The following is a 23422-nucleotide window of genomic DNA, read 5'->3' as shown; positions in this document are numbered from 1 at the left end:
CAGCCACCACAAGCATGGTCTCTTGCGTTCAATATTTGGCGCAATGCGTGCACGACAAGCGCTGAAGTATTGCGTGTACGTTTAGAGATGTGGACGGAAAAGAAAAACTTTCAGCTCGTAATGCCAACGCCTCGAACCTCAAAAGCAAGTTCGATTAAAGTAACTGCAGCTGCTAAAGTCACATAAGTCATATTGGATCATCCCATGCGTCTGCTATGAAATCTGCGCTTACGAACACGATTCATACATTCGGCCAGAGGTCGAAATCATCAATGCAACAGTGCAAGTCCAACGATCCATTCAAAACCAGGCCAGATCATCCATCCCAATCAATGCAGCCCAGAGAGAGTTTATTACAAGAGGATAATATCATGTCATAGCCATCGTATACGGAAGGATGCCTGTAACCATGGCAAAAGGGAAAGGCCCACAAAACATTCTCCTCGTCTTACTGTTTTCATAAGACTGACGAAAATACGAAAAGCATAGCTAGAGCCAGTAACGACGCACTTGAGCGCGGCGACTGTCGTGTACTGTCTCCCTTCTTTCCCGTTGTACTGCCACTGCCCAATCGTTAGTAGAGCGCCAAAAGCATGGGTCAGCAGGTGACGTACTTGATCTTGCCTTCCACGAAGTTGAATGCGTCCTCGTTGTATCGGATATCGTAGGTAGCGTGTACGTTGTAATCGAAGCCGGGGACAGCGCAGAAGGGATCATTGGCGTCGCAATACGAAACCAATATGGAGGCGACCCTTTCACAAGTTTGATTTGGCTGTCTTGGGAAGATCTAACAAGGACATTGTTAATGGCGAGTCAAAAATGACAAGGCCAAGGAAGAATCGAACTTACGCCTCCTGTCACGGCGGTTCCCCTATCCCATGGCATGCCCGGCACGAATCTTGGATCGCCCATCTGCACGGCCGCAGCAATCCTTTTCACGTAGTTTTCCTCAAGAGGATCGGTATAAGGTCCTAGACCTAAAGCGCCGCCGCCCCCGCACAGAACGTCGCCGACGACCTGTGCACCCTGCGAGTAGCCCAGCATCACAATTTTGGCGTTCGGACACTTGTCTGCGTAGCTTGTGATCGAATCCTTGGTCATCGTTATGCCTGTGTTCGTGCTCTGGTCGTACGGAACGAGTACGGCGGGGTAGTCGACCCATTCCACTGTCGTGCCTGGTATCCGCGTCGCGATAATTGTAGCCAGAGTGCCAATGACACCCTGACTTGGCGGTTCACCGGTTGCGCGATCGACTATAACATGCACTTTCGCGCAGGCCGTGCTGCTTGAGGTGTTGTGTATTTGGGCGTCAGTGTAACGACGCTCGAACTCGTGTACAGCCGCTGGCTGAGCGGCGGGTTCCAAGTTGGCTGTTGCGGCAGCACATGTCACGACCATCGAGGTGAATAGAGAGCGCATCATGGTGTCGCGTGACCAACGCTGGTCAACAAGAAGAGCGGCAGCGTGGATATAAGGGCCGAGCTGGAGTTTGTCCTCAAAGGTGGCACGTAATACCAAGGCGGTATAAATAGCACTGGATTGAGATATACGTTCGCCCACGCGACAGCGTCGTCTTTCTCGTGCTTTCGCCACGGGTCAGAAACAAGGAAATCAGAACTGCAGTTGAGCGCTCTCAGAAGCAAGACTTGCAGCCTCAACGCAGATTCGGTTACGGACAAGCTTTTGATCCGCTGCCAAACGACGTCAGTCAGACAGGGCACCTTCGACTTGAGGAAAGGGGAAAGAAATTTCTTCAAGAGAAATGCCTTGCCTCGGTACGCGATCATGGCTTAGGATCCGGCTTGATGTTAGAGGTTGATTGGCGTCGTGACGATGATTTGCACAAGGTTCAGAAGGGGTGATTACACAAGAGACCACACCATGAGTTGGCACATGGCAGATTCAGCGTTTCCCAGACGACCTCCTCGGAGACGAGAATGCTGGTTCATAAAATGCCATGCTAAAACACGCTTGCCTCGCGATAGGTGCAAACACGTTTTGTGTTTGCTGTGTCGAGCGTTTGTACAAGATCTTCTTTGTGGGAGGTGCTCCACCCGTCCTTGCTTCAACCTAGTTCTATCTTCAGATGTTACCGTGCACTCTGTGCGCCTCGGCGCGAATTTTCGAGGCGTGGATTCTCGCTGCGCGAATCAAAATTGTGAAGCCTAATGAAAATCAAGATCTGTCCTTTGCGGCATTTAGTGAAATGGTTGGGATGCTCTCAGCTTCCGGTGTTGCTTTCTTCACCAGGAGAGTGTGTGGGAATGAGCTTTTTCCTCAACATCTGCCATCACGATTTTGTAGGCTGAAATGCCGTCATGCGAAATCTACACCCAATCCACCTCCCCGGCTCACGCCTGCTTTGACCAGCTATCTACGACGTTGTATTGCCGAGCGCGTTACCCCATGTGGTGTTTGTAACATCGTGCACGAGTCAGTTGACAGATTGCATCAAACCTACCAGGCAAAGATCTGTAGACAACAGGGAGACGAAGAGCATTATCAACAGCAACACATGAAAAGTATCTTCTTGTCGAAGGTTGATGCCGTAGGATTCGATTTGAGACACCTGAACGTTAAGCGATTCTACATATTCGATTTTTGTTATAGCTACATTACAGGATGCACAAAGGAAACCCGTCTTAGCAACACATGCGATTGCCTTTGTTACCAATTTTCACACAATAAACTTGACCGTCGTTATATCCGTGCCCACCCAACAAGCAATCGTTCATGGTCGACGCTTTTCCAACGCATTACTTCCGGATACGACAAGGTCCAAGCACGAAAAGGCTCCAGCGATCGCACTTAGTGGTATCACAAAATAAAACATCTCTCGCTTGTGTATTCCCCTCATCATCCATCAAGTAATTTTCCCTTCTACAGTTTCAAGGTCCAATCTGTTTCTGTTCCGGCCTGAGTAACTGCTGTATGTGCAGTATGGTTTTTTTTGGCATTGAGACGAAGTATGACGAAATTTAAGCAGAACCGTTCAGCACTGGATTCTGGGCGCCGAGCATGGTATTGCCGTTGGTTACACCATTGGTCTTGCCGAATGCCTGGTCAACCTGGTTGCTGAACCCCTGTGTGCTCACAGTGGTCGTAGATCCTGCCGTGGCGTGAGGCTTGCGGATAATTTTCGGCGCAGGTGGTAGATTCGTGGTTTCTTTTGCAGAACCGATGCTAAAGACTGGCGATTCCCATTTGTCTCCTTTGCGTGCCAGTTCCTTGTATTCTGTTGCCTTGGTAGAAATACCGCCTGGCAAGCTGATATTTGGGAAAATAGAATCATGCTTCGTAACCGCAGCATTGACCTTGGTCTGCTTGGCACGTTGCTCCAATTGAGCCTTCTTCTCCTTACCCTGCATCAGTTGCTTGTTTGCAGCAGTTACATATCGCTGCCACATATTCTGAGCATTCTCTGGTGTTGGATCCGCTTCGAAATCTGCCTGTGCCTTCTCAGCTTCCAACTTGATGTTATAGAGGAGACCGTCAAGTTTGTGTGCAGCGTCCTTAATCTGCTTCTCGATAGCCTTCTGGAGCGCAGGTCGAAGGGCCTTGAGAACAATAGGTTTAGCGAGGGCGAACAAGATCTTATGCTTAGACTTCTTGAGCTTGATATTGACGTTCTTGATGTCAACATCAACCTTCTCAATCTTGAAGAAGTTCTGGCGGTCCTTTGCATCGGCAGTCTCAGCCTTGATTTTAAAGCTCAAACCTTCTCCGCCCATGAAAATGTCAGCAACACCTATGTCGCTGATCGATGGAAAGCCTTGCTTCTTCTTGACGTAAAATGCAACGTCACGAAGATCAAGCTGTACACCTGAGACGGACAGCATGACCTTGTTCTTATTTTTGCTGGCAATCTTCTTGCGACCCCAACGCCAGTAGTTGTCGCTGCCAAACTCGAGAACGTTCGGAGCAAGATTGTCGCTCTCAATGACTAGATTTTCGATAACTGCGTCAACCATAGGATCAGATACCTCGATTCTTGGGATTGGAACGTAACGAATATGCTCAAAGGCAGCTGGCAGGATGACATCGGTGATGTCCTTGACGAGGTGTGGCTTGAATGTTGGTTTGCCATTCTTGTCCTGGCCGAGATCATTGAACAGTTTATTCATCGACGCCGCGAATGCTTTGTTTTGAGGGTCATTGTCGAATTCATTTGCGAAGAATTTGATCTCGTCAAGCACACGGTCGGTATGCGCACGATACTTGTCACGGAGAAGGAATTGGCCCTGATCGTACAGAGCATTCCAGTCGTTGGTAGAGGCGTCTTGCATAATGTAACCCGGCTCCTTCAGAACTCTACGAATGTAGGCATCCATCTTCTTGAACCAACCTTTGAGTTCTGAATCTTGGTCAGCATCGCGATAGATTTGATTAATCGCATCGAAAAGGTCGTCGGATGATGTTCCATTTGCGAAGCGTTCGATCAGAGTCTTGATGCACGTCAGCGTTTGTTTATTGCGGTTTACAAAATCTGTGTTCACCTTAAGATCAGCCTCAGCAAGTTGCAAACTATCATCGGTGTGGGCACCTTTGATTGCGCCTGAGCCTTGAGCTGCAATGGTCTTGGAATGACCACCATACTCTTCGGCGAGGCGAAGAAGGGTGTCGATAGCGCGTTGATCTAAGAGCTGTGAGTTTTCATACAATAGACATAATTTGGCGCATACATACAGTCTTGATGACCCTGGATTTCAACGACCATCTTCTTCAAACGCCAAATGGTCTGTTCGCGTCTCTCCTTGGGCATCTTGCTCTGGAGATAATTCTGTGTGCGAGCCTTATAATTCCGAGCCTGGTCCTTAGTGTCTTCGGAAACATTATTCGATGCTTCGGTACGCAGCTTGTCAAACGCAGCGTTGGCACCCGCGACGGCATCCACACCACTGGAAGTGCCCTGCTGCTGGTCACGAGCAGCGAGCTGGGCAGTGCCTGCTGGGTCGGTAGATCCATCGGGATGAGCTGCAGCGGAGGCTTCTCGAGCGGCTTCCTCTACCTGTTTCGAACTAAAGGGCTTTCTCTCGTCATATATGGCTTTAGCCTGCTTCTTCAAATTTGCTGGCGTGAGGTCGGGGACGTCGTGCCACGTATTGTCCGGCGCAGGTTCGTCGATCTGGTTCAAGCGCTCTTCGCCAGGATGGACCTTACTTGCGGTCTTTGTGGCCGCGTCACCGGCAATTGAGCGCAAGAGAATGGTGGCATCGTTGAGAAGCTTGCGAAATTGGCCATTGGAAATAATCAGGGTTCCAAGTGTTCTTAGACCCTCAAGAGCTTCGTTACCATGTTGTTTCGCAGTAGCTTTATCAATAGGAGCGTTTGGTTTAGTAGCGTCGCCGCCACTAATCTGTTGCGTTTGCCAAATGAAGTCTTGCAAAAGATTGCCCTCGTTCTTGGTCAAGAGAAGAATTTTAGCTTTCTCAACGACGTCGCGGAAGTCGGCAACCAGTTGTTTGCCTTCCTCAGACAACTTGTCTGATGGCTTCGATAAGGCTTTCGATGCCAGGAAACTGTTCAACGCAACATCGATTTGTTGATTCTGGATCCGTCGTTAGTTTGTCTGCGCAGTGAGGATTGCGTGTGCCAGCCGATGGGGACGGCTAAACTGGCGGAAATCGAGCCGGTCTCGTGGTAGCAGCACTCGTCCACGGGACACGAAGGCGACTTACCGAAGGAACCTTTCCATTGGCAAAGGCAGAGTAGATGCCATAAAGCTGGAGCTTGTTGTTGACATCTTGCTCCTTCAGCTTCTCGTTCACAGGAACGTTGACCGCCTTGCTCGTCATGATTACAATTTATGGTTGGGGGTATCGCGTAAAATAAACAAGGGGGCTTTACAATGGGGTATCAATGGATTATGAAAGGGTCGTCGTGTGACGGCCGAGCAATTTTGGCACTGGAGGTAATTAGATAGCTGTACGATCGAACTGGAAGGAGGAAAACGGGGGTTTATGGGTATGATTGTCAGAGCGAAGCAGAAGGGGATTCAAGAAAGGTTTATGAGCTCATGGTCGCGGCGAGTTGCAGGTTACACACGCGTCACCGAAATTGGAAGGGACGATCTCGTAGCAGTGACGTCGAAGGAGAGGAAGTCGGCGACGCCTGCCGTAAAGGCAAACACCTAGCGGGCGCCACTTGAGCAACACGCACGCACATACACAAACACATACACATACAGCACCGCAAGTCCACCCATAGCGTCCGGCTAGCATTGTCTTGCACCGAGTCTATGTCTTCACACGACAAATTACGAGTCGCAAATGCGGTTCACTGCTCCTGGTTCTGGCTGAAATCAGCCGACGCGATCACCTTTTGGGCATCCTGCTAAGTCGACGCAAGCGCGGAGAATAATTGCGATGACGCGAGAAGCATTGAAAGTTTGGCCGATGCTCGATCTACCTTACTCCATAATTACATCATGGGCTTGATCGCCAACCCTTTTCGTCTCCACGTGGTCTGAGCGCTGCCCAATGCGACTTGTCGATCGCCATGACCATTGGTCTGGACCGGGGCGGCCGTCTCTGCGGTGGCTTCATGCACAACTGTCCGAAACCAAGGAAGACGGAACAATCGAACGCAATGGCGGCTTGGGCCTTTGCCGTGGGTAGCATGTGGGCGCATGTTTCCGTGCCCATCCTTCGGCGCGAAAAACAGGTACGACGCGCATGTGGACTTGTGCCTGTAAAATTCTGATCCATGCGACGTTCCCGTGATGCCAAGCGCTTCAACCTGGACGTGTTCGTGGCGCAGCTATCGCGACTAGAAGTGGTCATGTCCTCCTGCTAGCTGGATGGGGAATCCTATGTGGTCATCCTTCGGCTCTCCCTTCGGTATCCACCAACTCCCCGCCTTGGCATTGAGGATGGATAGTTCTATTCTTTGCGGAGGAAATATCTGTGCCTGGAGAACGGGCTTCTCCTTGTGAAGTGGCAAAAAGCTGGACTTTGTACTTTTCCATTGTTTGACACTATGCTGATGCACACCATGCTGATGAAATACCTCCCTTGTGTGCAGTTCCTGAAAGGGGCGTGTCGTTGGTAGAGTTGCGGTGAGCAAAGGACTACTCGCATCGAACATACTCCAATTATAGTCTCATGTCGAATTCGTCCACCTGTGTAAGTGCTTGCACGAAACTGAAGAGGCAATGAGGGAACTTCGAAACAGTGCCAAAAACCAAGTAGCAAGAAGTGACAGACGCCCACTCTGTATTGTGTAATATCTGACTCTCTACACGACACAATGGGGCATTACAGCCATTCACAACCCATCTCAAATGATACGTGGAAAGTGTTCGTCATAGGTGTCGCGTCAAGAGCAATCTTCCAAGATCGTTGACACCTGCGTCTCCAAAAACTATCCTTCGCGCGAAAGTGTAGCCGGGTTAAACGCAGGCCCGTGCTGATTACTCCCACGTGATTCCACCGTCTTCACCCCGTTGTGATACGCTCACATCACAACGCAACCGCAGCTCTCGCCAATACCGCAGCACTCACAAGACTCGCCGCAAGGGTGGTCGAGGGGCTTAGGCTTCACAATGGAAACAGAGGATGTAGTGCTGCCAGGCATACTTGCTGCTGCTTCGGTTAATGCCAAGCCCTCTGTACCACTTGCACCTGCAGTGCATTCGAGACAAGACATACCTTGAAAGTTGGACTCTTCTTGGAGAGATCAAGTAATTAGGATCGGTGCTTCTCGCGTAGGTTTCAAGAGTGTAGATAGTTGAGCAACTTTGCAGGCGGAAGTGCAAAGGGAGGGGAGCACTCGCAATTTAAGCTCAACCAAGCTTTGCTCGGCGTCATTAGCGCACCTCACACATTCATGACGGAGAGCTGGATTTTCCATCCACGACGATGCAGTTTCAAGGATCTTAGCGTTTCTATGCGGCAGACACGGTGAACCGTAACGCTCGTTCACTCGCCAGACCCTACGTCAGCTGCTGCGAGAACCCTGCAAGATAATCTATTAGGAACTAGGGTCCGATCAGGATTGTGGTTTCGACCGGCAGACGAACGATGTCAATGGCATTTTGCTTGCCCGCCGGGCTTTCGCTCCAGCGATAAGCAAGTCTTGCTCCTGCAGTTTCATGCACGGACTTCGCCCGCAGAGGTGCAATCATGTCACCCCATATCTGGCAGTCTCCTATCCGCTGTTCTCTCAGTGGAAATGTTGCATATTTAGACCCCGAAGGATAGGAGCAAGAGAAGCTCTGGATTATGATGACAGGCGTTCATCCTCAGAATTGCTTGCCAGCACGCAGTGATCATGTATTTGTCGTAACATTCCTGACGGTTTGTACGCCCATCGTGACAAAATCGTACGACACTGTTCTGTATCTCAGTAGTCAAGGTGACCCTCATAAATCGCGCTAATCCTAAATTAGACACATCCACAACTCATCAGAAACCGTTGCATGATTGTCAACTATAATCGTTGTCTCGAATCTTCGTCAACAATTTCTTCGTCGCCTTGCTGCTATTTTTCACTTAACGGCCACTGCTATCAGCTTCATGTGCTCGACGTACAGGTTGTAGTTCTAAATTTCCGTTCTTTAGTGCAACCAAAACATCCTCCAGCTTTCACAGCAGTAGTGAAGTTCAACATGACTTGATGCAGACGCCACGAGCGCAAAGCATGTTACTATGGGTAGAACTAAACCGTCGCATGCCCCCATGGCCCAGCAGGGCTTCCGGAAGGACCAAAGAGCAAAGACCGCACGCACGACCATCAACAAAATCATCCCGCAGATTCTTGCATCCGATGCAAGAGCTCGGGCAGGGATAGAAAATGCGTACTTGTTCACGAATGCGAAGATGGGAATCGAAGCAGCGAGCCATATTGGCCCCAATAAGACAAATGTGAAAGCTCAGCAGCCGGGCAGGGGCAAGACTCTCCAGTCAGTGGACATGAACGTGAACCAGGAACAGCCCAGGCGCAGCCAAGACCTGTCAAAGACTGAGTCGGTGCCTTTCAAGATTAGTGTGCAAGTCACGGATACCCTGACTGCTGCTTACTGTCTACACCAAGCTAAGCGCTCGAGGCGGAACGTGGGAATCCTGAACATGGCCTCACCGCTGCGACCCGGTGGTGGTGTTCTGAACGGTGCCACCTCGCAGGAAGAATCGATTTGCGCTCGCACGACTCTCTTACCCTCTTTGAGAGAAGAGTGGTATCGTCTCCCTGAAGTCGGAGGCATCTGGTCCCCTGACGTCCTTGTTTTTCGACTGCCGCGGACAAAGGATGAGGAAGACCTTTCCAAAGCTGACAGGTTTTATGTCGACGTCGTTTCAGCTGCCATGACAAGGTTCCCAGACACCATCAAGCGATCCATGGTGAGGGAAGCTAGTAGAGATAGTGATGACGACGTTTCTGATTGTGACACGGCTGCAGTTGAGAAGATGTACGCGAGCCAGAAAGATCGAGACTTGGCGCTTGAAAAAATGAGGACGGTACTACAAGTTTTTAAGTCCCATAAGACAGAGTACGTTGTGCTCGGGGCCTGGGGTTGTGGGGCGTATGGCAATCCAGTAAGCGAGATATGTGCTGCTTGGAAGAAGGCCTTGCTTGGGACAAGATCATGTAGTACGACGGAGACCACCCAGTCTGCCAGCTTGGGCTCCATCAAAGAAATTGTCTTCGCGATCAAGGACGCGAACATGGCGGAAGCCTTCGCGAGATACTGGGGTGACGGGATGGAGATTACGGTGGTCGAGACACAAGCTCCGGACGTTTCGGACACGGCGGCGGATGAAAGACACGTCGAGGAGTTACGAACGAAGATTGACGCGCTCGAATTACAAATAGAGGAGGCGAAAACACCATTGCTCCAAAAGGGTCTCCAGAGCGCGATGCATGTGTTGAAATTACAGCTTGACCGGCTGACACAGCGGTCTTCGGAGAACGATGTTGGTAGCGAAGATCAAAACTGAATTAAGGCCCGTATTTTACGATGACTCCACTCTCTAGATGCATGTGTTACACGCAATACCCCATCGATTTTATTTTCTACCGCTGGAAGCTATTGACTGGTTTCAGAAATCGCTCGAGTTGCGCCCTTGCGGTGGAATTTGATTCGTCAGCCTGATGCAAAGTGTATACAGCATCAGGAACTTGCTAGTTACCGGCGCAACGGCAAGGTTAAAGCTGTTCCTCTGCGTAACGGTCGGCAAATAAGATTAATTTAGCCGTGACGTGCTAATGATCTCTGCTGAAAGCTTTTTGCTGCGCAATGCTCCTTCCGTTGCACTGCAACCGTGCGTATGCCGAAAGCCCTACGTCTCGTGATATTTCAAATGACCTGATCCAATCCAAATGCTGACGTCCTGAACCTACAACGCGACCGGAAATCGCTTTGATATCAATCCGCCACTCAGCCTGATACGTTTGAGAAATATGAAACTGCCCACCGCTCTTGTTCTCTTCGGCATGGCTTCGGCTACTTCAGCTTACTCACCAGGGTAGGTTGCACCAGACGTGATGTGAAAAGCATTCCAGTGGTTGGCCGCTAACAGAATGCTACAGCCATCACCGTCGATCACAGGCTGAAGCCTCAGGAACTGCAACTTGTACCACTGCGCTGATAGAAAATGCCAAGCCGGACATCACATCACCCTGCACAGTATACGACGTGCTCGCCACACTAACGAGCTACGTTGATTGCAAAGGCTGCGAGCTGAATATCATTCCGTTAGCCCCAGGGCCGGTGAGGCTATGTAGTGAGACCGTCACGGTTTCGACAAAGACAGAAACTGTGACATTGTGCTCACCAACAATCACGTGAGGTGGGCCAGAAACTTCAGCGTCCACAACACCTTGGTCGTTGAGAGGCTTGCTGGATAGTGTCGAGAAATCAACCCCACTCTTTTCATGGCACTTGATTAAAAATTTCAGGTCTTTACGCACTTCTTGAAGGTGGATGATTTAAGCTAGGCTCCAAGTCGGATGAATCTATAGCAGTAGCTTGTGAGGAGTCGTCCAAGATTCGGCCTCCTCGGAGCGTGTTCCAAATATGGCTAGAGCTTCATCCCCTTTATTTCATTCACTTCTACAGAGGTACAACGTCGTCAATTCTGCATAACCTACAGTCTATTTTGAAGATGTACAGCTCAGAACCATACAGAATAATGTAAATTGCTCTTTTTTGGGACCACACGGACGTTTCCGAGAGTTTTTAATCAACTCAGCGTCCTACCACGCACATGGTAAAACAATCATCAATGGGCAAGCAAAATAAGACCATTCGTTATGCGAGTATGTCTCTCCTTGCCAAATGACAAGAATGCCCATGATCTAAGAATGTGGAGGCCCAAACGAACGTCGGGTTATTACTCGAGAAGATCTGGGTTATTATCGTACCCTCTACGTTGGCGGAATCTACCATGCACACGAGACGACTCAAGATTTGACCTTGGCAACAACTTTTCTTCCTGGCTTGCGGAGATGCCTAAAGGACCACCCTCCTCTCAGCGTAGTTGTAGAGAGACCTGAGACCGAGAAGCCGTACTACTCGTCGTGCTCCGTCTCCGATCTGTCAATGCACATAGATATCCTACCGACTGTGGACGATCTTGCAGACCTGGTTGCCGTTGAAGCAGCTTCACCCACTATTTTGGACGCCAAAATAGCACGAGATAGACCCCCTTGGAAGATTGTTGTTCTGCCTCTTAAAATGACAGATGAGGGGCGTCCATCCCGCTGCTTCGTTGCTTTTGCTTACTCCCATGCACTGGGGGATGGCTTATCCGGCCTGGCATTCCACAAGAGTTTTCTAGCTGGTCTACGGGACCCGACAGCAGCAATGTACCACAAACCCGCCAAAGGTGCTATGCCGGCCCCTTTTGACACGAAGAAGAACCTGCCTATTTCAATGTCGTACCTCCTTGCCCCAGCCCTTGGGGCATATCTACCGAAGCACTTCGGGAAGTTGTTTGGGCTCCGTGCTGCAGTGAGCACGATTTCGCAGTCGACCTGGCTCGGAAGTGACAAGGTTTTCCTCAGCGAGAATCATCGCTCGGGTGTCAAGATTGTGCGGATCGACGGCACAACATTGTCACATCTGCTCAACAGGTGTCGAAAACACGAAACGAAGCTCACGAGCCTTCTGCATCAAGTTGTCGTCCGCGCTTTGAGTGCTTCCATGCGATCAGATAACGGAATCGACACATTCACGTCGGGTACGGCCATCAACATGCGTCACCACGTTGGAGTCTCCAACGACAGCATGGGTCTTTACGTGAGTGGGTTTTTCGACACCCATCGCAGGACGACGGACCCGAGCACAACTTGGGCCTTGGCGCGCGAAATGAACGTCAGGCTCCATGAATGTTCGTCTCGACGAAACGACCAATCCATAGGCTTGCTAAGGTTTCTTCCAAGCATGCGCTCTTGGACGGCCGGCCATATCGGGGGAAAACGAGACACTTCGTATGAGGTCAGTAACCTTCTGGCGTTCGACCCTGACCCAGAAGCGAGGTCAACGGACGGAGCGAGATGGTCCCTAGGTAACATGGTATTCGCCCAGCCTGCCAATGTCACAGGTGGGGCACTATGCTTCAATGTTGTGGCAAGGAAAGGTCAGGACCTCGTCTGCGTGATTTCGTGGCAGATTGGCGCGTTAGGGGTGGGCGATGAGAGTGAAGAGCGAAAATTTGTGGACAGCGTTCGCACTAAGTTTATTGACTTCATCAATGATCTTGTACGAGAATCTTTCGAATGAGCCGAGCTGCCTTTATACCCACACCTAGGCTAGTTCCAACATTGCTAGAATGTAATGATAATATAGAACACATAGCAGCCGCCCTATGGGTTGCCAGCTCTTTTTGCATAAGGCTCGAAGTAGGATCTGCCTTTACTTAAAAACTATGTATAATACATATTCGATACAAAATGGCTCCATAAACCAAAAAAAAAGAAAAGGAAAAGATATGATGTTCCTTGCAATAAGATCTAGCCGAATGGCAGGGTGGTCATGTCGTTCATCATCGTGTCCCACATGGCAGTTTGAAACCCTTCTGCCCACATAACTGAATTGTCAAATGTGACATCTGGAAATGATGTTGCAAAAGGAATTTCTGGCGGTTTATCGTCCCTCGGGATATCAGGCGTAGGCTGATCTTCAGCTGGAGTCTCTTGTAAGACAGGGGTCCTGATCGTCGTAAGTGGCTCGTCTTTGGATGGTCGCTGAAACGACAGCTGTCCAGCACATATCCGTTGCTGGTGACCGTAGACCATATTTTTGATTATCCAGCCAAGTGCCCACCATATCGGTCGACTGTCGTCGTAGAGCTTGTCTGTCACAACTAGTGCGGACAGTTGCTCGATAATCCTAGTGCCGAGCTTGTGTAATTCTGCTTCTCTAAAAGCCAGTTGGACGTCCCAGTGATTGGCTGAGTTTGGTGCAGTATCTGCACTGTCCAGTGAAACGTACTTGTTGAGCATAATAAGAGAATACAACATTTGAGTACATGGCCCCGTGTCCAGCTTCAGCCACTCCGCGGAAGGTAAATTGGCATAATACGTGGCGAGCTCTTTCGCCAGCGCAAGGCCCTTCCAGCCCAGTTGGGTCCGTATAGTCGATATAGCAGACCCATTTAGTTCCGATGGCACTTGCCAGAAATCCTTGTGAACAGCGACTTCGTGAACATAAGTTCGAGCGTACATGAGCAGTCGAACTTCGTGAGCTTTGACGGTATTAGAAACTAGTGACCAATCCTATTGGTTCAAAACTTACGGAGTAACGAAGAGTTTCGATCCTTTTGGGCTTTCTCTTCGATAGCCCGTAGTCTTTCCATCATACCGTGAATTATCGTTTTGATGGCAAGGTCACCGCTTATTTCCGGATTCTCAAAATCGTAAAGGGTAAAGACGTCGAGTGCATCTAAGCAAATATTCTGCAAACCTATCAAGACATCTATCGAATAGTCGGTTTGCATTTCGAGTGCATCAAGTAATCTTCGGCGGCATTGCTCCATATACTTGGTATATTGCATTAATCGCGGCTTACGGAATGCTTGGGCGAAACTATTAGAGGTTAGCATGAAACCGTAAAAGATAAGCTATTGCCAGCAATTAACCTACATTGCCGCTTCGTAATACACACCAAGTAACGCACGCCATTGTTCGTACTTCACTCCTTCCATAGGCGCGGTGGTCAGGGCATGTGCGGTCATACCAAGTCTTCTGTCGCTGGGACTCTTGTCGATGCCGACTTCATGTGCAAGAGTAATAGCAAAATTGAGGAACAATAACAGCTCCTGAGTGTGACTCCGAAACTGCAAATGATAAAAGGCAATCTGGATTAGGATCGCTTGGAGTAGGTCGAAGCTATACGTCGCCCTCGACATCATGGCTTTCTTAATCATGGCATTCATCTCGTGAATTGCTTTTCGTTGAAGGTTCATGTCTTCATGTAAGGTGACAGCAATGAGAGACTTCAATGTCAAAGGGCGGTTAATCTGCATTGTCGACACTGTCTCTGACGGTGCAAAAGTGACGAAGGGGAAGGCTTGCACATATTCTCGGCAATAAAGTGAGAATCTATGATTCTGTATCTCGATCGGAATTGATTCGAGAACATCTGCGGGCGGATTTTCGGGAGACACATTTGGTGTGTCTACATGCGATGAGCCAAGCGCAGAATCTGTTCCAGGTGATCCTTTGAAAGATGATGAACTCCGAATCGGAACGGCAGAGGACCTGCCACCAGGGACAGATGAGTCAATATTGCCGGATGGCGAGTTGTTTCGAATGGTGGAAAGCAGGTTCACCAAGCTGTCCACTTTTTCCTCAAGCTGCTTTCTTGATGACAATCGGTTCTTCTTTGGTCGAACGGTGGCTTCGGCGTAGTGACAAGCCTTGCCCAATCGATGGCATCGTTCACACAGGTTGTTCAAATTTCCATAAGGCGTGCATTTTGTCTTTGCATTTGTGCAATTGGTGCACGCCTTTAACTTTCTATGATGGCTGGTAAGGAAACTAGCCAGTCTGTAAGCTTCGGGAACACGGGGTTCAACTTACTTGGCTGTTCCGCCTGGAGTCGCGTCCATACCGTTGGCCGGTTGACACCGATCTTTCGATCGCTACTGGATCTTGCCGCAGCCCGAATGATCTGAACAACTAAAGAATCTTTGATGGTAACCGCACGTCGAAATGAACAATCAAACCCGTGGGGTCGGGTTCCAAGATATGCTAACCACTGCCGAGCTTATGAAGGACAATACGAGGTGATATGTGAGGCCACGTCTACATCCACAACAAAAAAAGGGCCGAGTTCATAGCCATTAGTTTATCCAGATATCTTTATGTCTTAGGCAGCACTTTTTTGAACGAACAACGTTACGCATGCACAAGATTGATTGAGGTAGCACCATGTCGGGAGGCTTGGCGATTAGGATCGGTGGGGCGTCGGCCTCGGAAGCTGAAATTTGCTCCGGACGCCGTCTCTTTGCACTGGTTCAATAATATCAATAATATGAGCAAAAAAAAGGCCGTCACGTCCGGAGCCACAGCAAGTATTTATGTTTTCTCCATAAGGATCATGCGCAATTGCATTCATGCTGTTTCCAAGCCTAGAACTCAACTCTGTTCCTGCAATGCTGGAGGGAGAAAGACGCTGGCCAGAACCTGATATAAGTTGCTGAGTCTCTTACACTCTTGATTGAGCGCGGCGTGGCTGGAGTTTTACAAGGAATCTTTGATGTACAAAATGCAATTGAGGTTGCGCTATTTGTTCCACGTTTTGAGTGAATCTGCATGAGCAATGTGAGAATTGCAGATTCATGGACCAGACGTGTGAGTGAACCGTTAGGTTTCGCATAGAAATATTACGCGATTTTGCATGACTTGTGGTAACTCACTTCGTTGCGCAGCTCTTTCATACTTCAGACTAGAGAGACCATGAACGGTTTTGTTACTTGGCTAGATTTATGCACAGGCCAGAAACGATATTTACGCGCTTCGATCTATATGCTCTCAAGCTGATTGAAATCATCTGGCTCTCTTCAGCCACAGCTATGTTAACATACATGGGCTTGGCGTAGTTTGTTTCACGGTGGTTATAGAACGAGATCGCAGAGTCCGAGGACTGCCGCCCCTGCAGGTGGTATCGAAACGTCATGCATCCCGTCCGACCTACAAACAATCGCCAGTTTGGAATCAGACAAAATCAGTGTCCTATCTATTACATATGTTCTAACTGTAGCTTCATGCCTACACTGGCTTTTCTGATCTAGCCGCTCCTAAGCTTACTGTGACGAAGCACGTCCTGCACCATGTCGTCGTCGGACTGGCCCCCAAAGGAGGGTCTTTGCACACCCACTACGCCCCGATCCAGCGGAGTTCTTAGCCTCTCAGCCTCCACCACCATCTCCGCCCCCGCAAGCCTTGTCTTCACGATCATTCGAGAGACGGATAAATATCCAGAATGGAATCAATGGTGTCCCAGAGTGACTATTCTTTCGCAGCCGGACGGTGAACACAGGGACTCGAAATTGCTCGTACTCAACACGAGTTATATCTTACATGCTCTGATGGACACCTCAAAGCCGTCCAAGGACACACCTACGCAGCTGCGAATTACTGATCTTAGTACGCCCGAGGCACCCAAATCGGACTACTTGGGTGAACTCCTACAGGATCCTACGTTCACCTCGGATCTTTCAAAGGTTTATAGAATTGCGTGGAAGGGCGAAGGCAGTTTCTTAGCGATTGGACTCCAGACGGAACGATTCCATGAAGTCATCGTGCTGAATGAAAATGAATGCGAAGTTAGGACATGGGAGGTCATGTCAGGACCGGTGGCATATACAGTGAAATGGATGTTCAAGAAGAACTTGGAGGAAAAATTTAAGCTCTGGGTCAGCGATCTAAAGAAACGGGCCGAGAGTCTGCATGGCACTGCGACAAATACATGAAATTCAATAGATCATATACGCTTATTCGTAACTGAAGGCAAATGCTCAAGCAAAGTCTGATCTCGAGATCTACCCGATTGGGCTATCGCAATCCTATCTTCACAATTCCTGCCAGGAGAAACGCGTCGCCCTTACATTTCTGATATGTGCTCAGCTCAGATATGAGTTTCCAGCGTTTCGTTCTTTTCTCTTCCCGTGCTGTGAGTATTTAATAGTTCTTGATAGTCCCCAAGTTTCAAGGCCAGTTCGTTCAGGCAAGTAGTGAACTAAAATCTCGAGCAGACATGTCAATGAGTAAGCAACTTTTAAGTGGGCTGCTCAGGGTGCCAACTCTGGATCAGGTAACCAGAGCAAGATATCTCTATCCGCGGTAGTGAGCATATTGTGCTTGGGATTGTAACCCACAATTTCTACCCTGCCCTGCGCCTGTTGCGGTACTGGCATCTCTGTGAACGGCTGTAACACGTGATCACTTGTAGAACTCTGTGAAATATCCCAGGCAACCAACCCATCATCCAACCCGGAGCCTCCAATAAGATAATTTCCGTCCGGCGAGAAACATGCGTCACCCTGGCCAACAGGACGACTGGAATTGGTCTCACCCGGTGCCCTACGTTCGGAGCGTCCGCCTTTGCGTGCGCAAAAATGCTTAAGGCTTCCATCAAAGGCGTCTAGGATGAAGTGACCAGCCCCGGTTGTCGCGACGAGAAGGGATTTGCCGTCATTGCTAAATTCGATTTTGCTCCAGTTTCTACCGATGCCTGAACCGTTGTTCCCGGCGAAACGCTCTTCCATCTCACGCAAGTCGAAATTCGCGAATGGAGGCTTCTCGAAATTCTTGGAGTCGTAAAGAAGTACTGCATGTGTGTTCGGACTTGCTATTGCTAGCACTGTTGCTGAAGGATCGTATACCGCAAAGTACGGGGAAGTAATGTTGAGCTGTCCACGCATGTTTGGAGATCTGATGTCCCAAAGGCGAACGGTATTGTCCAGCGAACAAGATGCAAATGAATCATCGGAAGGGGACATAGAAAGGCAGGTTACCGGTGCGGTGTGGCCTCGGAAATAGCGGATATACGAGTTGTCGTGCGTAGAGAGATACCGGATACCATCTTTTGAATGTCTTAGTTCCTCATTTCAGGATATCCGAAACATACATACCGTCGACTTTTGTGCTCGCGTACAAAACAGCTGAAGATTGATGAGTAAATCTCGCAAGATGTGCGCCATACTTCTGAGACTTCAAGTCTTTAGCGTGTTTCCCCTCTCTGCAATTGTATATTTGCAGCGTGTCGTCTGATCGACATATTATGGCGAGCTCGCCGCTGTCGTCGTAGTCCAACGATGTCACGTGCGTTTTGCTGTCATCGGGTCGGAAGCGCTAAACACATGAAATTAGAGATCTTTCGAACGAGAAAGTTGGCAAAGAACTCACTTTGCAGGGTCTGAAAGTGGTGATCACTTCGCTGACCTTTTGTGTGGGCACATCGACCGCCATAGCGGATGTCGCGTCGTCGAAATAACAAACGAAGCACTTGGATTTCCTCACATGAAGCGCGGATTTCTAGCCTCTCGCATCTATTTGATGACGTTTCGCCTTTCTCGGCTCTTTTAGATCTATTAAGAACCTAAAAGGTTTCACGGAACGTTATGGTCTGCCAGTAGCTAAAAGCCATGCGATAGACTTCACTCGAGCGACACAATTTCGTTAAAAGCTGCTCAAAACGGAAAGGCAGGATTCAGCACCAGCGATGTTCGGCGCTGACATCAGGAAAATTATCTCAGCGACATACACAAAATTGCTTCAACATTGTATAAAATAGCTTCAGAATGTTCGCTCATTGCTGATCTTTCCTTTCTCCTGTTCTCAATCCTCGTCATTTACGACACTTACATTTTCTTTTCAAGGAGCGGAGAAGCCGGATAACGAATACCCGGAGATGTCGACAACGCTGGGGTGAGTGCCGGCTATTCGTGTCAAGGAGCGACTGGAGCTGATATATGATGTAGAGCGTTCATCGCTGGTGGCATAGCTGCATGCGGTGCTGTCACGGTCACTCATGGCTTCGAGACGGTGAAGATTCGGTGCGCGACAGCAGAAAGCAGAGATTTGGATGTACGCTCATTGAAGAGACAGACTACAGTTGCAGGGAGAATTGCAGTCCAAAAAGGACGCGCCGCGACTTTATAGAGGTGTCCTACACGGCGTCGGCGTCATTTACAAGAATGAAGGACTCAGAGGCCTGCTTCGCGGCATAAACTGTGCTGTGAGTGTGGCCCAGTCCAATGACTCCAGTTTGTGCGTACATGCTAATGTTTCATCGATAGTATGTCTACCAGATCATGCTCAACGGCTGCCGTCTCGGCTTCTATGAACCTATCCGCTCCAGTCTGACGAAGGTCATGTACAAGGACCCTTCCCATCAATCATTCGGTATAAACATTTTTTCTGGGGCTTCATCTGGCATCCTAGGTGCCATGGCCGGCTCGCCCTTCTTCCTCGTCAAGACTCGCCTACAGTCGTATTCCCCTTTCCTACCAGTCGGCACCCAGCACAATTACCGGGGCGCTTGGGATGGACTCTCTTCCATCTACCGAAACGAAGGTGTGAAGGGTCTTTACAGAGGTGTTGTACCGGCGATGGTGAGGACAGGTTTTGGAAGTAGTGTGCAATTGCCTACATATTTCTTTGCGAAGAGACGACTGCAAAGACATTTGGGTATGGAAGATGGCCCTGCTTTGCACCTGGCAAGTAGTACAGTCAGTGGCTTTGTAGTTTGCTGCGTCATGCATCCACCCGACACAGTAATGAGTCGCATGTACAATCAAACAGGCAACCTATATAGCAGTGCATGGGATTGTCTGAAGAGCACAGTAAAAGTTGAGGGACCGCTAGCTGTGTACAAGGGCTTCTTTGCCCATCTGGCGCGTATATTACCCCATACAGTAAGCAATACGTAAGCTCTTGTCAAGCAAAGACTAACGTGAGCCGCTAGATCCTGACACTATCACTCGCAGAGCAGACGAACAAGGTCATGCGTAGAATCGAAGCTAGAATATTACGTCAGGATGCTGTGGACGAGAAGATACCCTAGAGCAAGACAGAAGGAGGGAAAGCTATAATGCATTGACGCATTTCATCGAAGCTTGTATATAATTTCTGGGTCATTTCTGGGTACTTCTCATACCTGCATCGTGCATGAGCTCCTGGCTAGAGAGCTCACGGTATCCTTTCTCGGCGCTGACCGGCAATTGTCCTCAATCTGGCCGACATTTGGTACCCTCATAGCTTCGGCAATCTCCTTTTTCGACGCATAACGGTGTGGCTACTCTTGGTTTTGACGCGCTCTTCATATTCTTCCAAAGTTTCTTCGTTATCTGAAAGCGACCGCTTCTTTAACACGAATCCAGTCCCATCCTCATTTTCATACTCTTCGTATTCGTCGTAGTCGTCTTCGCGCACGATCCTCTCGATCTCTTTGACTCTTACCATTGGCGCCAAGCGACATTTTCTGATCCTTTTATCGGCCATCTCCTCTATCCTCGCTCTGTACCACTCTTTAGTCTCAAGGGTTATCGCGCTCAAATATCTGCTCCTGGCTGTCCTCTCTGATTCATTAATCAGAGCGCTCGATGCTGCAGTGTTTGCTTGTGACAATCGGCGCATTGCCATTTCGTCTTCTCCTACAGACTTCTCTATTGATTCGATGCACCGAGTTATAACAAAGTTAACACTTGGGTTATGTAGTAGCTGCTTGATCCGTTTGACAGACTGTTTGAAGTCAAGTCCCGGAAAGTTTTCTTCAATCGAGATGTTGTAACGGTATGTGGTTGGGTCGGGTCGTGGGATGTACGTTGGAGTTAGATCAAACCTCACGCATGGCTTATTTCTAAGACTCATGGAGAGACCACTTAAATTAAATGCCCTTGAGATTGAAATAACACTCTGTGATAGCTCATAGAAATAGTTATAACATGAGCCGACGTCGACTGCGTGAATACTGAAGTCTGAATATGTTGGGTACATGACAGCGATATTAAATTTAATCAATCTGAGCTAGGGTTAGCTAAATGAAGAAATTACGATTGTGCCTCGGGGCTCTATTTGTCCATGGACAAATGTTATACTTGAATGGAAGGACGCACTGTCGCTGAATAGCCCTGCAGGCTGCGAAATCGATAAACTGGGTGTATCTTGCACGGATAAGTCGCGTATCTGCAAGGTCAAGATTTGTATCGAAGTCAGGAGAGAACGTAGAACAAATCGATATATAATAAATTAGTGAGGAAGCTTGTGGAGATACCTGTCTGTTCTTGGTCACCTTAACCATAGTTGTGGCTCCATCGAAATACCGTTCATGAATGCTGTAAACGACAAGTATGGATATATTTGGTACAGCATATTTGAGATTAGACGAAGTTTTCTAATAATATTGCTCGCAGTTAGACTGCATAGAGACTCCCATGCGCAACTTCCTCTTCAAGCATGTTGCTAACTCTATTCCAGTATTCTGTTGAATGTGCCACGATAGTTTGTAGTTTTTCATTTTTCTTCGTTCAAAGGCTGTGGATCTTTTCTGTCTTTCTCTTTAGCAACGAGCGATCGTGCTGTAGGACAGATCCAAACGTCAGGCCCTTCATCCTCTTCTGTGGTTCGGTACTCCTCTACAGCCTTCTCAATTGCTTTTGCAGCAACTCGATTAGAGGTTATGGTGGTGCATCCGCTTAACCAGCCGTATAAAAATACTGATCGATTGATGTCCGATAATTCGCTGATGACATTTTCTTGAAACGTAGTTGGACTGCCAAGATCTACGGAGCCCTCGTCAACAATTTTAACAGGGAGCTTCCAGACTTTTGGTACATCATGAACAGAGAGTGAACGGAACTCTTCTAACAGTTTCTCAGGGCTTTTATTGATATCATCGCCCATTATTAGTCGCGCCCTCTCCCTTTCCGTCGGAGTACCAATTGTGTCAACGATTTCGCGCATGCGTTGCGCCGCTAACTTGGTGCAGACCAATGAATGATCTCTCATGGCTGGCCATAATGATTTTGGCATAAGCTGCTCCTTTTCTTCGATTTGAATTTGGTTTCGCACGTTACGATTGAACCAAGGCTCTTCCTTGACTTGACCATGAGAGATGTCCGATACCAGGGCTAAGAGCAGCGTGCCTGAGGTGTTCATCAGTGCTAAACTTCCTAAGAAACTTATCGGGAAGTATTTAGGATGATGGAGCATGATTCAGAGGTATGCTAATAGTTTACTTACAATCGATGTTGATGGTAGCCGAGAAGAACTTAAATTCATCAATCACCAAGTCATCCAAGACATCTTCAACAGGTGGAGCAAGCTTCAATTGCTCAGCAGTATGCACAACTGCTCCAGTAGCGCGGATATGATTCAGTATTATATCAATATTTTCATTTCCAGACGAAATTCTGGTCAAGATGAAATGCACTTCCGGATGCTTGTATCGAACTCGATTCTGTTTTGCAAGGTCTCGAAGAGCGACAGCCATTTTAACCAATGAGATATCGATATGATCATCAGTCCGGGCGTAGTTAGAGCCGAAGAGATCGTCATCGCTGTCTTCGTCCGAAGCTGGCCAGTCCCAGCCTTGTTTAGCCATTTCCATCAATAGACGTTTCTCGGTGATGGTCGAGACTTTGATCCACTGCCGCCCATTCTCTGCAATTATGTCTATCTGGTACATGTCAGCACTTGCATAATGCATGAAAAGTTTACTCAAGAATCATTTATCTAGTATCTTTGTACAGTGATAATGATGCTACTTTCGAAGTGCTTGGAAACACAATATTCAAATTACTTACAGGTGAACCATGGCGTCGAAGTACCATAACTTGCTTTGTTTGCTTCGCCGCATTCCACAATGCTTCCCAATAAGTTAGGTTACTCGCGCTCACGAGCTGGCTTATCCTTTCCGGGGGTGTCTCTGCATCACTCGTGATCTTCTCCATGCTCTTGATCTCCTGCTCGATGTCCCCACGAAAGTGATTGTACTCTGGCTTTTGCCGGTAATCTCCATGATTTTTTTTCTGCTCACAATAATTGGCAAAAATATTGAGCTCGCGTACGAGATACTGACATCTAGCCAGTACTTCCTCCGGGGATTCAGGTGCCTTTCCCAATTTGGTGAGCGACATCACGCCTTGAAGTCGATGTTATAAGCTGTCCGAATACGCAGCTCTACTTTGCAGTCCACTAAACTCGTGTACTTGCTGTCCATTCATAAGAGCCATAAAATCAGGCCTAATTTCTGCAAATGGGGCAATAATATGAGTGCCATGCTAGACGAACGTGTCATAACCGCTTACCGGTATTGACTGTTATTTATACCAGCTTCAATGAAATCTTCGACCCAAACTATACTCCTGCAAGTCGAAATTTATTAAAGCTTAAAGTTCGACTGATGGAACGTGGTCACTCAAAATAAAGTCGAAGGGCGCCGTTTGTATAACTATAGAGTATGTTTTGTGAAATG

At 48.5% G+C, this 23422-nt stretch overlaps 10 protein-coding genes across 12 annotated transcripts; 4 read left to right on the top strand and 6 right to left on the bottom strand.

Moving 5' to 3' along the window:
* Positions 1-171: 171 nt before the first annotated feature.
* PV09_05079 (uncharacterized protein) lies at positions 172-1475 on the bottom strand. Its single transcript, XM_016358544.1, has 3 exons — positions 850-1475; positions 615-787; positions 172-563 (listed from the first exon to the last, which is right to left on the bottom strand). The coding sequence occupies exons 1-3, from the start codon at positions 1420-1422 to the stop codon at positions 458-460; spliced, it is 852 nt and encodes a 283-aa protein (XP_016213645.1). The 5' UTR covers positions 1423-1475; the 3' UTR covers positions 172-457.
* Positions 1476-2527: 1052 nt separating this feature from the next.
* Positions 2528-6073, bottom strand: PV09_05078 (uncharacterized protein). Its single transcript, XM_016358543.1, has 4 exons — positions 5679-6073; positions 4687-5548; positions 4497-4636; positions 2528-4445 (listed from the first exon to the last, which is right to left on the bottom strand). Exons 1-4 carry the CDS (start codon positions 5793-5795, stop codon positions 2979-2981), a joined length of 2586 nt encoding a protein of 861 aa, XP_016213644.1. The 5' UTR covers positions 5796-6073; the 3' UTR covers positions 2528-2978.
* Positions 6074-8329: 2256 nt separating this feature from the next.
* Positions 8330-9952, top strand: PV09_05077 (uncharacterized protein). The gene has a single exon (XM_016358542.1). The coding sequence runs from the start codon at positions 8649-8651 to the stop codon at positions 9933-9935; it is 1287 nt and encodes a 428-aa protein (XP_016213643.1). The 5' UTR covers positions 8330-8648; the 3' UTR covers positions 9936-9952.
* Positions 9953-10237: 285 nt separating this feature from the next.
* PV09_05076 lies at positions 10238-12907 on the top strand. Of its 2 annotated transcripts, XM_016358540.1 has the most exons (3): positions 10238-10463; positions 10528-11256; positions 11310-12907. In XM_016358540.1, the coding sequence occupies exons 2-3, from the start codon at positions 11205-11207 to the stop codon at positions 12719-12721; spliced, it is 1464 nt and encodes a 487-aa protein (XP_016213641.1). In that variant the 5' UTR covers positions 10238-10463; positions 10528-11204; the 3' UTR covers positions 12722-12907. The 2 variants fall into 2 exon arrangements, with proteins under 2 accessions (XP_016213641.1, XP_016213642.1); XM_016358541.1 differs by having other exon boundaries at positions 10528-12907.
* PV09_05075 (uncharacterized protein) lies at positions 12688-15335 on the bottom strand. Its single transcript, XM_016358539.1, has 4 exons — positions 15022-15335; positions 14083-14958; positions 13736-14025; positions 12688-13685 (listed from the first exon to the last, which is right to left on the bottom strand). Exons 1-4 carry the CDS (start codon positions 15048-15050, stop codon positions 12952-12954), a joined length of 1929 nt encoding a protein of 642 aa, XP_016213640.1. The 5' UTR covers positions 15051-15335; the 3' UTR covers positions 12688-12951.
* Positions 15336-16150: 815 nt separating this feature from the next.
* On the top strand, positions 16151-16982 carry PV09_05074 (uncharacterized protein). The gene has a single exon (XM_016358538.1). The coding sequence runs from the start codon at positions 16275-16277 to the stop codon at positions 16914-16916; it is 642 nt and encodes a 213-aa protein (XP_016213639.1). The 5' UTR covers positions 16151-16274; the 3' UTR covers positions 16917-16982.
* On the bottom strand, positions 16891-18601 carry PV09_05073 (uncharacterized protein). The gene is made up of 3 exons (XM_016358537.1): positions 18352-18601; positions 18078-18297; positions 16891-18028 (listed from the first exon to the last, which is right to left on the bottom strand). Exons 1-3 carry the CDS (start codon positions 18412-18414, stop codon positions 17235-17237), a joined length of 1077 nt encoding a protein of 358 aa, XP_016213638.1. The 5' UTR covers positions 18415-18601; the 3' UTR covers positions 16891-17234.
* PV09_05072 (uncharacterized protein) lies at positions 18582-20320 on the top strand. The gene is made up of 5 exons (XM_016358536.1): positions 18582-18873; positions 18927-19001; positions 19054-19183; positions 19245-19862; positions 19913-20320. The coding sequence occupies exons 1-5, from the start codon at positions 18857-18859 to the stop codon at positions 20009-20011; spliced, it is 939 nt and encodes a 312-aa protein (XP_016213637.1). The 5' UTR covers positions 18582-18856; the 3' UTR covers positions 20012-20320.
* On the bottom strand, positions 20200-20817 carry PV09_05071 (uncharacterized protein; the record flags this gene model as incomplete). The annotated part of the gene is made up of 1 exon (XM_016358535.1): positions 20200-20817. The coding sequence occupies one exon, from the start codon at positions 20815-20817 to the stop codon at positions 20200-20202; it is 618 nt and encodes a 205-aa protein (XP_016213636.1).
* A 405-nt stretch (positions 20818-21222) lies between these two features.
* Positions 21223-23393, bottom strand: PV09_05070. Of its 2 annotated transcripts, XM_016358534.1 has the most exons (5): positions 23256-23393; positions 23027-23197; positions 22752-22976; positions 22189-22624; positions 21223-22091 (listed from the first exon to the last, which is right to left on the bottom strand). In XM_016358534.1, the coding sequence occupies exons 3-5, from the start codon at positions 22896-22898 to the stop codon at positions 21460-21462; spliced, it is 1215 nt and encodes a 404-aa protein (XP_016213635.1). In that variant the 5' UTR covers positions 22899-22976; positions 23027-23197; positions 23256-23393; the 3' UTR covers positions 21223-21459. The 2 variants fall into 2 exon arrangements, with proteins under 2 accessions (XP_016213635.1, XP_016213634.1); XM_016358533.1 differs by having other exon boundaries at positions 22752-23197.
* Between the last annotated feature and the right edge of the window lie 29 nt (positions 23394-23422).

The sequence above is a fragment of the Verruconis gallopava genome, assembly GCF_000836295.1.
Source record: "Verruconis gallopava strain CBS 43764 unplaced genomic scaffold supercont1.15, whole genome shotgun sequence".
Classification (NCBI taxonomy): Eukaryota; Fungi; Ascomycota; class Dothideomycetes; order Venturiales; family Sympoventuriaceae; genus Verruconis; species Verruconis gallopava.
Note: the sequence above shows the minus strand (reverse complement) of the source record. Positions and strands in the feature narration are given on the sequence as shown.